The sequence below is a fragment of the Pelodiscus sinensis genome, chromosome 24, assembly GCF_049634645.1.
Source record: "Pelodiscus sinensis isolate JC-2024 chromosome 24, ASM4963464v1, whole genome shotgun sequence".
In the NCBI taxonomy this organism is placed as follows: domain Eukaryota; kingdom Metazoa; phylum Chordata; order Testudines; family Trionychidae; genus Pelodiscus; species Pelodiscus sinensis.
This window is the reverse complement of record NC_134734.1, coordinates 9963475-9976106: the sequence shown is the minus strand read 5'-3', so window position 1 is coordinate 9976106 and position 12632 is coordinate 9963475. Positions and strand designations below refer to the sequence as shown.

At 53.7% G+C, this 12632-nt stretch overlaps 1 protein-coding gene across 1 annotated transcript; it reads right to left on the bottom strand.

Annotated features, from left to right (window-relative positions):
* Positions 1-3398: 3398 nt before the first annotated feature.
* On the bottom strand, positions 3399-11525 carry GRK1 (G protein-coupled receptor kinase 1). The gene is made up of 7 exons (XM_075907751.1): positions 10617-11525; positions 8131-8258; positions 7280-7437; positions 7032-7115; positions 6218-6342; positions 5545-5746; positions 3399-4152 (listed from the first exon to the last, which is right to left on the bottom strand). The coding sequence occupies exons 1-7, from the start codon at positions 11313-11315 to the stop codon at positions 3857-3859; spliced, it is 1692 nt and encodes a 563-aa protein (XP_075763866.1). The 5' UTR covers positions 11316-11525; the 3' UTR covers positions 3399-3856.
* Between the last annotated feature and the right edge of the window lie 1107 nt (positions 11526-12632).

Genomic DNA, 12632 nt, shown 5'->3' with positions numbered 1-12632 from the left:
TGGTGTGGCTATGAGTAGCTGAGATCAGGTGCAATTGTCTAGTTGTGATGGTGATTGTGAAAGGCTTCCTCTTCAAGTGAGATTATTTTGTAGCCCTGTGACTGATTTTGCAGCACATTGCTTGTGTGATTGTACTCATGTAGCATTGTGGTGTGTTTGTGGCTGTGCTTGAGTAAGACTGTGTCTATGGTGTTTGTTTCCAGGTGTCTGTGTCTTACACAGTGATTGCGCAACAGTGACTGTATGACTGTGTGTGTTACATGTGTGACTTAACCTAGGTGGTTGGATGACTGTCACTGTTCGCACAAGACTGACTGTATATACACAATGGCAGTTCTGCAACCAGTGCTTTGTGTGTCAGTCTGTAAAGGGCTGAGTGACTGAATGTCAGCCTGCTTGTTGGCATATGCATGCTTCCAAGGGTCTGATTTTTGTCATGCTCCTTCTGTTTTGTTGAGGTGACTGTGATTGCAAGTGATGGTCTCATATTGTGTTTATGTGCACACACTTCAGCTCCATAAACAGCCTGCAAAGACTCACTCTCTGTATACAACTGAGACTGTGTAACTGTGAATGATTGTAGTGTGTGTGCATGTGTGTAATCCAAAGACTTAATGACTGTGTGTAGTGGTGGATAGAGTTTATCAATTTTCAGGCCAGAAAGGACCTAATTTTCACCTCTTGTCCAGCATAGGCTGAAGTATTACACCCAGATGGCCTGTACAACTTGGATTCAGCTGAAGCATCTTTCAGACAGGCCTGGGGGCTGTCCTGACATTTATCTGCCTTCGCTTAATTCTTTGCCAATTGAAGTAGTTTATGTGTGTGGCTAAAAGATGGTACAAGTGTGAGTATGTGTGACTGAGTGGTGTGTGTGTGTATTTGAGGCTGTGTAATAGTGGGCAACTACAGTTTCTTAATTATAGACACCTAGGGTGTGTCTAAACTACAGGGTTTTGTTGACAAATGCGGACTTTTGACGACAAAACTATACCTGCGTCTACACTACCGCCGAGTTCTGTCAACATTATGTCGACAGAACTCGGCAGTTTTGTTGACGGCAGTAAACCTCATTCTATGAGGAATAACGCCTTTTGTTGACAGAGTTCTGTCGACAGAAGACGTTATTGCAGCTACACTGTCCTTTGCATCTACACTCTCATGTCGACAAAGCGACTTGCTTTGTCGACAGAACTGGATGTAGTCTAGACGCTCTTTGTCAACAGAAGTTTTGTCGACAGTATGGGTGTGTCTAGACTATAGGGTTTTGTCAACAAAAGTGGACTTTTGTCGACAAAACTATACCTGCATCTACTCTACCGCCGAGTTCTGTCGACATAACATCGACAGAACTCAGCAGTTTTGTTGACAGCAGTAAACCTCATTCTATGAGGAATAATGCTTTTTGTTGACAGAGTTCTGTCGACAGAAGACGTTATTGCAGCTACACTGTCCTTTGCATCTACACTCTCATGTCGACAAAGTGGTTTGCTTTGTTGACGGAACTGGATGTAGTCTAGATACTCTTTGTCAACAGAAGCTTTGTCGACAGTACAGGCAGTCCCCGGGTTACATGGATCCGACTTACATCAGATCCCTACTTACAAACGGGGTGAGGCAACCCTGCACTAGCTGCTTCCCCCCAGCAGACCAGGGAGATGCGGAGCGGCTTTTCTCAGCAGACACCTCAGCTTGAGAATAAAGGACTGAGGGAAGTGAGGTGTGGGAGAATAAAACTGAGCTCTGGAGAAATGTTTGGCTAGAGTTTCCCCTACAATATGTACCAGTTCCGACTTACATACAAATTCAACTTAAGAACAAACCTACAGTCCCTGTCTTGTACGTAACCCGGGGACTGCCTGTATCTGTTGACAAAGCCTCTGTCGACAAAAGCCTGTAGTCTAGACGTACTCCTAGAGTCTGCACATACCTAGAGTCTCATAATCGCACATCCATCTACAGTCATTCATTAATATAGATATAATATAACCTTATTATATTATGATATAATATAATGTTGTAGACTCTCTCTCTGTCATACACATACACACTGTGGTTATAGTTGTACAGTCACACAATTTCTCTTAGGCTCTTAACTACATTACCCACAACTACAGCCATTCATAATTACAGTCACATTAGTATAATATTTTAGTCTCTTTTATACAGTCTCCCACAATCATACTCTTTTAATCATGCACACCAAACTACAGTAATTCACAGTTGTGGCCATCAAGTTTTAGTCATACATACAGTTACAGTAATTCATAGATGTACAAGCTCAACTCCAGGCTCCTAATCTCATGCACAAATACAGTCATGCTGTTATAGTTTTTTACTTATGCATCCATACACAACTGATACAGTGTAACTGTGAATGACTACAGTTGTGTGAGGATGCATACCTAAGATTATGAAGACATGGCTGTGAGATTAAGAGACTGTGTCTGAGCCTGAGTTTATGCATCTGTGAATGACTGTATCTGTATGTGTGACTAAGACTTTATGGCTGTACTTGTGAATGACTGTAATGGGGTGGGTTGATTAAGCGATTATAACTGCGAGAGAATGTACCGCATGGGAAGACTTAGAGACTGTATGGGTTGTGAGTGCAATTGTGAATGACTGTAATTATGTGGTGGGAGGAGGATGTAGTAAAGAGTCTATGACAGAATGACTGTAGATATGTATGTGACTATGACTTTTCAACTATGACAATGGTGTGTGTGAGTGAGAGGGAGAGAGAGAGAAACAAATTGTGTGGCTGTGACTATATCTCTGAATGACTAGCTACAGGAATGAGAGCTTGTTTGGCTGTGAATGCATATCTGTGAATGATTGTAGAAGTGGGGGTGGGGTGTGTTTTAGGAGACTGTACAACGGTGACTGAAGTTTGTGTGAGATTGCAACCCTGCTGGATGTGTAGTTTATGTCTATGCCCACCCACAACACACGACACAGGTGCCTCCCACCCTCCCTGTGCATGCCTAGGATAAAGACCAACTGCAGGCTGGTCCATCTGCCGTGACCACAACCCCATTTATTATTATATACAAAATTGGCTACTAAACTCATGACAAGGGGAATGGAGCTACCATGCCGCCAGACAAACGGCAGAAGAACATACACCAAACTGGATGGCAGACCACCCTGGAGCTGTGTCATGGGCTAGAACCCGGTGACCACCACTAAACGACTCAGGAAGGGACGAAGAATTGACCCCTCCCCCCCAGCCCTCTGGTCCAAAGACGGGACCTGCTGACCTAGAGGTGACAGGCAACGACTCCAGGGTTCCAGTCCCATCCCTGAGGGACCATCAGCCCTTCCTGCCTCCCCGCCCAGCTGTCTGTGAAATCGGGGAGGATCCTGACTGTAGGAAACGAAAGGGGAATTACTTAATGGGGGATAAAGTGCTATTGAAATGTTATGCTGATGAATAGCAATGAGTATAATTTTTCCTCAAACTTCTTGTCCCAAGAATGGAACACGGGAGGCCGGAGTCCTCCCCTCCCAGAACCAGGGAAAGAACCTAGGAGTCCGGGTTCCCAGCCCAAGCCACCACCCTAACCCCCCAAGCAAAGAATGGAACCCAGGAGTCCTGGGTCTCACTCCTCCCCCTCACTCTAATTTTCCAAACCCACTTCCTTCCACAGCTCTGTAAGGGGAGGGAGGTTCTAGGGGGTTGGGCGGGGGGAAAGGGGGAGCTGGGATCCAGGACTCCTGGGTTTTCTCCTCATCCCGTGTGGCTGTGAGACCACCACTGTAGGAGTCATGAGGTCTCTAGTGGGCTGGGAGTAGCTGAGTCTCTGGGGCGACCCAGGGGGCAGAAAGTGTGTTCCCACCCCCCTCCTCCCTTTCACAGCAGGAGGCACGTCCCTGATTTGCTGCTGACGCTGTTGGCGGGCATGGTGTGGTCGAGGTCCCTGGGGATGGTGCCTTTGGGCCCCCAGATGTTGAGTTCCCCGAAGACCCCGGTCTCCACCATCTCCTCCTGCCAGGGAATGGGGATGTTGCCAGAGGAGAACTCCTCATAGAATGCCTTGTCCTGGTCATCCAGCATCACCCCCTTCACTGTGGAGAAGGCGCCCACCTCCTCAATGTCCTTGGCGTAGACCGTCTTGGGGTCGGGCACAAAGGGTGGCTCCAGCAGACCTGGATGGGGGGACATGGAAACATGGGTGGAGTGTTAGGGGCTATGGAGGGACAGCCTCGATGCAGAATGCAACTGGCTGTGCACAGCACAAGCTTGTGGACACCATGACCACTGCACACACAATCCAACCTCAATCACAGCACAGACAATGCTACCCTATGGTACCACTGCCTGATTCTGCACTGTGATCAATGCACACACAACTCAACCAGTACCACTGCACATCCCACACAACCCCGTGGCAACACTGCTCAGTTCCTCACCATGACCACCGCACACACAACCCCACCTCAACCGCAACACACACAATCCAACCCTCTGGCACCATTGCCTGGTTCCCCACTGTGATCCCCCCCTCCACACAACCAGTCTTGTCATCACCAACACTGGTTCCTCACCATGACCAGCACACACACAACCCAACTACGACCAATCTATACATAACGCAATACACATGGTTGCCCAGTGTAACCACCACATGCCCCTCCCCACGTCAGCACACTTGTCCTCACTGCAACCACGACTCTCAGTCCCCACTATAGCACCTGACATGCACAACCCCCAATAACCATTACAGCCACTGCATACACAAACTCCAATATCCACTAGACAACTCCTAACACACCAGAAACATCATGCATGCAACCTAATATTCGCAACCCTCAATACTCTCCACAGCCATCACACACACAAACTCCAATATCCACCACACAACCCCCAATACACACCACAACCGCTGCAGACATGGCTAATGACACCCACAATCCCAGATACCTGCCACAGCTCCCATGCACACAACTCCCAATGAGCACAACCCCAATATACACTGTAGCCCAAAATCCACCCCAGCCACCCCACACACAGATGCCCATACACACCACAAACACAAAACCCCCCAGTACCCAATACCTGTCACAGCCCAAGGTACACAGCAACGCCAACACACATGATGCCCCAATACATATCACAATCATCCCCCCCAACCTGTACACACCACTGGTCCACTGCATGCACACAAAGGTCTCTGAAATACAGAACCACAGGCTGTGCACTCTGTAACACACACACACAGTGGTGGTGCCCTGGGCAGGTGGACTTGAGAAGATGAGTTGGCAACCCATCACCTCTACATTTGATTTCTCTTGGGGGGGGGGGCTGTGAATCCCTTGTACTGGGGGTGGGCAATATAGGGGGATGGGTCAGGGTGTGGAGGATTCCTCCTAATTCTGGGAGGGTTCAGTGGTGGACCCCTCATCTTGGGGGTTGGGACAGGCCAGGGGGGCTTCTCAGCCCTGGAGGATGGGGGATGGAATGGGGGTTTTGGGGAGCCCCTCATCCTGGGAGCTAGCAGGACTTGGGAGACCCCTGGAGGACTCAGGGGGGCATGTTACCTGCCTCTAGGCGGCCCCAGTTCATCTTCTGGAAGAGTGGCAGGGCTTTGAGCTGGGCGCACTGGTTGTCGCGGAAGCCCAAGCGACCGGCTGGGTCCTTGGCCAGCAGCCCCTCGCAGGCGGCTTGGCAGGTAGGGCTGAACTTCTCCGAGTACTGCACAGGGTCATGTAGGATGCGCCGGGTCACCTCTTTGTTCTCCACCTGCATGGTGGGCGGGACAATGGACAGATGGACGGACACCCCTGGCTGTGCTGGGCCTGGTCCTTGTCACCCCCTTGTGGGGAGGCTGAGGATCCCAGATCCCCCCTCTGATTCTGTTCTCCTCCCACCTCCAGCTCCACATCTGAGCCCTCTACTCCCTTGACTTTCCCCTGACCTGAGCCCCCTCTATTCCCAACCCTCCCCTACTCCTAACCACTTCTGCTCTAGCCCCTCACCTTTGAGCCTCCCTCTACTCCTAGACCTCCCCCTCCCAAACTCCCACCTCCTCCAGACACTCCTCTCCCTCCTGCGCCCCATTGAGACCCCTCTCCTCGCAGCCCCCCTTCCAGCCTCTCAATCCAAGCCCTCCCCCTCTCCATGGATTAGGGCTTCGGGCTGGGAGGGACAGACCAGGGATAACTCTGGGGCTCGTTTGGAGGCTGCATGGTGGGGGGAGCAGGTCCCCTTTACCTTCTCACCCCGGCTACGAAAGGGACCCTTGGCCTCAATCATCTCATAGAGCGTCACCCCCAGGGTGAAATAATCCACACTCCAGTCATACTCCTGGTTCTGCAGCAGCTCCGGGGCCATGAACCCTGGGGGAGAGAGATAGGGGTGAGAGACCCCAGGCAGGGCAGGGTGGAGGAGGGGTTGGGGTCTGAGTTGGGGCTGGGGGGGCTGGGATGGCTGGGATGAAGGGCTAGGGGTTGGCGGGGAGCTGGAGGTGGGGGGCTAGGACTGGAGGGGTGGGGGAAGGGGTGGAGTGGGGGAAGAGGTCTGTGATGGGGAGCTGCGGCGCTGGAGGTAGGGGGCAGGGATGGGGTAAAAGGGGCTAAGGGGGCTGGAGTGGGGGGAGCTGAGACAGAGTAACCTGGAGTGGGGACTAGGGGCTAGGAGAGGGAGGCTTGAGGTGGGGGGAAGGAAAGAGGCTGGGGGTTGGGGGAAAGGATTGAAAGGGTGGGGGATGGAGGGAAGGATGGCTGGACTGGGGGAGCCTGGAGAGGCATCTGGGAGAAGGAGAGCAGGGCTGAAGAGGTGGAGCCAGGGGACTGGAGCAATGGGAGCTGAGATGGGAACCCTGGAGAGGGGGCTGGGAGAGGCGCTGGAGGAGCTGGGGGCAGAGCAGGAGGGGTAGAGAAGGGGAGGGAAGGGGGCTGGGATGGGGGACCCTGAAGTGGGGTCTGGCAGAAGGGGTACCAGAGCGAATCCCTGAGACAGTGGGGGGACAGGGGCCCTTACAGCCCTGCCCCCCCCTCAGGGAGCTGCGATTCCCCATTTTGCTCACCTGGTGTCCCTGCATACCCCTTGGTCTTGTCCTTCCCCTCTGGCAGCTCCACCGCCAGCCCCAGATCTGATAGGCGGACATGGCCTGGGCAGACGGGAACCAACATTAGATGGGGTGGGACGCCCCCTCCTCCCGAGATCCTCTCCCACGCCCCTACACACATCCACTCCCCTCAAGACCTTAACCCCTCCCTGCCCTCACCCCCAGAGCCCCACCCCATGACCCCCAGCCCAGCCCCACCCCCTCACCTGCGTCGTCCAGTAGCACGTTTTCGGGCTTGAGGTCGCGGTAGATGATGCGGTTCTGGTGCAGGTGCTCCAAGCCACAGATGATCTGGGCTGTGTAAAAAACAGCCCGGGACTCTGGGAACCCAGGGTTCTTCTCATCCACGTTGTAGACATGGTACCTGGGGCGGGAGGGGGGGCGGGAAGGAGGCAGGTGATGCATAGATGCGGTACCTGGGCTGGGCGGGGAGGAGGTGATGTGGAGATGCAGTATCTGAGGGGAAAGGAGGGAGGTGACATGCAGAGGTGGTACTTGGGGAGGGCAGAGGGGTAGGTGACACAGAGACACAGTACCTCCGGAGGGAGGTCGGGGGGAGGTGACGCAGAGCGGAAGTACATAGGGAGGGCAGGGGTAAGGTGTGACACAGACTTGCTACCTGGGGAGGGCAGAGGGGGAAGTGACTCGGAGACATGGTACCTGGGGACAGGGGGGACACGTGACCAGGACAGAGGACCTTGGCTTGGAAGGCCATGCACCCTGATTGTCAGATTTTGCACCCCAGGGGACATGAGGCAACTGAAATACAACTCCCATGATGCACCACATTCTCAAGGAGAGGAAGAGCAGTGCACCATGGGAATCCCTGTCCATGGTGCATGATGTGAGATGTTGTCTTGCCAGGGAGCCAGGCCCACAGAGAAGAACATGATGGCGAAGGGGAAATAGATGGAGGGATGGATGAAGAGGTGGGGGGAGCTATGGGGGCTTGGCTGTAGCCCAGGATAAGCCCGGGAGGGGGGATTTCCTGAGACTGGGTAGATATTCCTATGATGCCACCCCCATACAGGGAGGGGCACAAAAGGGCCCCACTTACCTGAGGTCCCCACCATTCATGAGGGTCATGACCAGACACAGGTCCACCTTGGTCTGGAAGGCGTAGGCCAGCGTGACAATGAATCGGCTGTGCACCTTGGCCAGGATCCTCTTCTCCACAATGGCGCCCTGGTGGGAAGTGGAAGGGATGGATCAGTGGGGAGTCGCCCCTGGGCATCAGCAGCGTGGGGCACAGGGCACACAGGTGCAAGACGCTGGTCCATTGCAATGCCTCATAGAGAGGTGGGGGAGGGGTCCAAAGGGAGGGAGACAATGTGCGGGAAGGGAGGGTGCGCGGCAGGCGTGGGGAACCTTTTTTGGGTCAGGGGCTGCTGATGGGCTGATGGACAGGTGCATTGTGGGGGGATGGATGGATGATGGGTTGTGGGGGTGGATGAATAGATGGATGAGTGCATTGTGGGAGGGGATGAATGGATGCATTGTAAGGGTGGATGGATGGGGTAGAGGGGGGATGGATGGTGGGGTGGGGGGATGGATGGATGGAAACATTGTGAGGGTGGATGGATGGGGTGGAGGAATGGTTGCATTGTGGGAGGGTGGATAGATTGTGGAGGGAGGGAGGGTTGTGGGCGGATGGAGGGATGGATGGGTGCGTTGGGGGCAGGGTGGAAGGAGTGTATAAGGAGAAAAGAGGGGAGGTTGGCATTCAGCACATGAGGCTCAGCCCCAAGCCTCTTTCCAGGGAAGCGCAGCCAGGATTAGCTGGTGCTAATTTGCTTGGACCAAAATAACTCAGTGCGGGGGTGGGCGGTTATCTTGGGGCATAGCTGGGGGGGGGGGTGTTGTGGGGGAGGGCCTGTGTGTGTGCATCAAGTCCTGTGTGTGTCAAACTGAGTGTGGCTTTGGTGTAGGGATGTGTGTGTTAGGCCATGGTGGGCTTTGCTAAGTGGGGAGCTCTCTCTTTCTCACCCCCCCCCACGCACAAGCAATCATTCGCATGCACACACTCACACAGTCTGAACCCCTCAACCTTGCCCTGCATCTTACAGCCACCCCCCTCGAATGGCTATTTCCAAACTCAGCTCAGCCCCTCAGTCTTCCCTCTCAAACTCAGACCGAACCCCCAAACCTCCCACATACCTCACCTCAGCCCTGCACCCCAAACTCCAATGGCAGGGCTCAGGCTGGTATCCCCTGCCCCTGCCTTTTCAAGCTGAACCCTAAATCTCAAAGTAAAGCTGTGTCTGAACTGCTCCCCACCTACTGCCCCCCAGATGGCTTCCGGTCGTTCCTTCCTCATTGGTAACAGAACAATTCTGATGTCACTGTTATGGAGAATTACAGACGGAATCCTATGATCCCCGCCTCAGACTTGGCTGTTTGGGGTTAGCTGTTTGGGGACCTCGGCTGTTTGGGGTTAGCTTCAGCTGCCTGAGACCCTCGCAGTTAGAGAAGGCAGTTGCCTCATGCATTGCAATTGATTATGTTAATTCTGAAACCTACCGATGACGTCCCACACTTCTCCCAGATGACTACAGAAACATCCAGGTAATATATGTAGTTGGGAAACCCCTAAATTACACACACACACCTCTGCAGGACACTGTCTACCCCACTTCCTTGCTCCAGGAAATCAGGCTCCTTCTCTCTGGGCAGGGCCACATGGCACAATTAGCAGATACTGCCTTTAGCAAATATCAAACCACTGAAAGTGTTGGGTTGTGAAAGCAGCAGACACGCCAATGCCATGGTGTGAAAACACCGCAAGAGACAGTCCCAGCTCCCAGTCCCCCTGTGCTAAGCTCTAACCCTCATTTCCTCCCAGAGACAGGGAGAGAACCCAAAAGACCAGGCTCTCAATCTAGCTCCCTTGTCCCAAGACTGGCTCCTGTCTCTCCCAGCTGAGTTGGGCCCCAGCACCAATGAGGAGACCCAGGGATGGCTCCTCAATAGCCAATCAAACTGTGGGAGATGTTTGCACTAACCAATCAGAAGGCAGTAAAAATCTTTATACCAAACCCTCCATCCCTCCTCAGTCCCCCCATCCATGTGCCCCGCTGTCCCTTCTCCATAGAAGTGGGGAGCAATGCAAAGGAAGTTGGGATCTGCACCAGCCTCCTGAGCACCCAGTAATGAAACAAGGCGGGTCACCATAGCCCCACATCTCTGTGGAGGGGAGAGGGGCTGTGTCCCTCCAGACTAACCCCTAGCCCATGGAGCGACCCAGCTGCAGGCACATCAGAGAGCCCTCGAGGCCACACCTGTGCCCCACGCCACCTAGGACACCCTGGCACCCAGGATCCTGTACACAGCAGCCCACACGGCTCTGCCCCAGCCAACTGGACCCAAGGCCATGCACTTAGAAGAGCCAGCTCCCCTCCCAGAGCTGGGAGAACCCAGGAGTCTTGGTTCCCTAACCCTCCCCTGAACTAATCCATCAGCCCCCCACTCCTCTTCCAGAGCTGGGGATGGAACCCAGATGTCCTGGCTCCTAGCCTTGGGGCCTGCCCCCCCCCAAGCTCTTGCCTCATATCCATTGCGTTTTTTGAGCCGCTTCTTGTTGAGTTTCTTGTTGGCGTACATCTTGCCGGTGGCCCTCATCTGGCAGGCGCAGACCTCACCAAAGCCCCCTTTGCCCAGCACCCGGAAATCCAGGAACCACTCCTCCGTCACACTCTGCCCCTCCAGCCACTTGAACTGCAGGAAGCGGGCAAAGAACAAGCTGTCCTTGTACTTGGCCAAGGCCTGGTCCTCCAGGTGCTTCAACAGGTGCTGTTCTGTCTCTTTGAAGAGGTCTGCTCGCCCATGCTTGGCATCTTCCTTGACCCTCATGACGACTTTCTCCTCCAGGAAGGAGCAGAAGGTCTTGGAGGCTGAGTCAAAGAATTGGTTGACAGTCTTCTGGGCCTTCTGGGTCCTCTCATTCTCCTCGGACGCTGCATACTCCTCCATGCTCTTCCAGAGTCCGCCAGCCGCCTTGAATGCCTCCTGGTCCTCCAGGAACTGTTGGAAGAGCCGCTTGCCAATGGGCTGCCGGAGGCAGATGCTCTGGAAGTTCAGGTCCATCTGGTCCTTCAGGTGTTCACACTGCGTGATGTGGGGCAGCTTCAGTTTTGCCCGCATCTTCTTGTCCCGCAAAGTGGAGGCCGCACTGGCATCCACGCTGCCCCGGGCTGACACATAGGCTGAGTTGGCCACCACCGTCTCCAAGCCGCCAATGTCCATGGCGGTGCTGAGTCACCTGCAGAAAAGAGAAGGGAGAGGAGATGAGGAGCCGGGTGCTGGAGGTGGGAGGACAAAGCCTATGTGTGGCCTCCCAGAAGGAGGGTATCTGTATGGCCTCCCAGAAGGAGAATGCATCTGGAGAGCTGGCCTCAGCTGGTCCCAGGGACCCCCGACATATCTGGATGGTGTCCTGAGACAAGCATATCTGGACATGGAACTCGGACAGCCTTCCCCAATGGCTGCAGGTCTCACAAACATGTGGATGAAACAGGGAAGGAAGCCTCTGCTGCACCCAGCCCCACCAGACATCTGAATACCCCTCCCACATACATCTGGCCAGCCTGATCCATCTCCTATCTGTATAGCCCAAGGCTCCCCACACATCTGGGCCTAAGTGGACCTGGCATGGTCAGCCAGACACATAAACCCTCCTCTTCCCCCGGCCCCAATCCCAGCTGTGCACAAGGGCTCCACAGCCTCCCACACATACACTCAACTAGACAGGCTATACGTCTTGCACTAGTGCAGAGGTCCACCCCTTCAGTCCCTGTTTGCACTAGGGCATGGTGTTTTCACCATCCACATCATCCTGGTGCAGAGATTAGCTGGGGGATGTGGAGGTGGCAAGGGAAAGTCAACCAGAGTATGTGTACAGTGGTGTCCATGCAGTTTCATGAGTTCACGATTGAGCACATGTTCATGCAAGACTGCATGTGTGCATGCATGCCTGCATTTTGTGTTTTGTGTATGCCGGCGTGTCTGTGTGCACATGCAAGATACAGATATAAAATCCCATTTCATTGGTTAACTGGTTAAAGGGGACACGGGAGAGGGGGTCCCTGCCTGTAGGGCACCCAGACTCCCTATGGAGAGAGGCTGCTCTGGACACGAGAGCAGCCCCCGCCTGTGGGATGCTCCGGCCTACTGTGGACAGGGCTGCTATGGATGACCAGAGCAGACCCTGCCCACAGCAGGCAAGGAGCTGCTCCAGCCCCTACCAGTTAACCTTTCACATCCCAAATGAAAGATTATGCAGGCATGGGCACATGCAGGCAAGAGTGACTGTGGGCACGCTTGTGTTTGCACAAGCATTTGTGTTTAGGGAAAGTGTATGTATATTTCCAGATCAATATATTTGTTTTGCTTGTGCAGGTGAGCCTGAGCACACATGTGTTTTCTGGGGCTGTGTGTGCACCTACTCTTGGGGTATGTCTACACTACAAAGTTAATTCGAACTAACGGACGTTAGTTCGAATTAACTTTGATAGGCGCTACACTAGCGCTCCGCTAGTTCGAACTTAATTCAAACTAGCGGAG

Bases quoted from the DNA above. Each gene is read 5' to 3' on its own strand.
- GRK1 (XM_075907751.1), bottom strand. From the start codon at position 11,315: ATGGACATTGGCGGCTTGGAGACGGTGGTGGCCAACTCAGCCTATGTG. The intron at 7,116-7,279 runs GTGAGGGGGTGG...CCGTCTGCCCAG, and splicing joins CGTGCTACTGGACGACGCAG to GCCATGTCCGCCTATCAGAT. The intron at 5,747-6,217 runs GTAAAGGGGACC...CCCACCATGCAG, and splicing joins TTCGTAGCCGGGGTGAGAAG to GTGGAGAACAAAGAGGTGAC.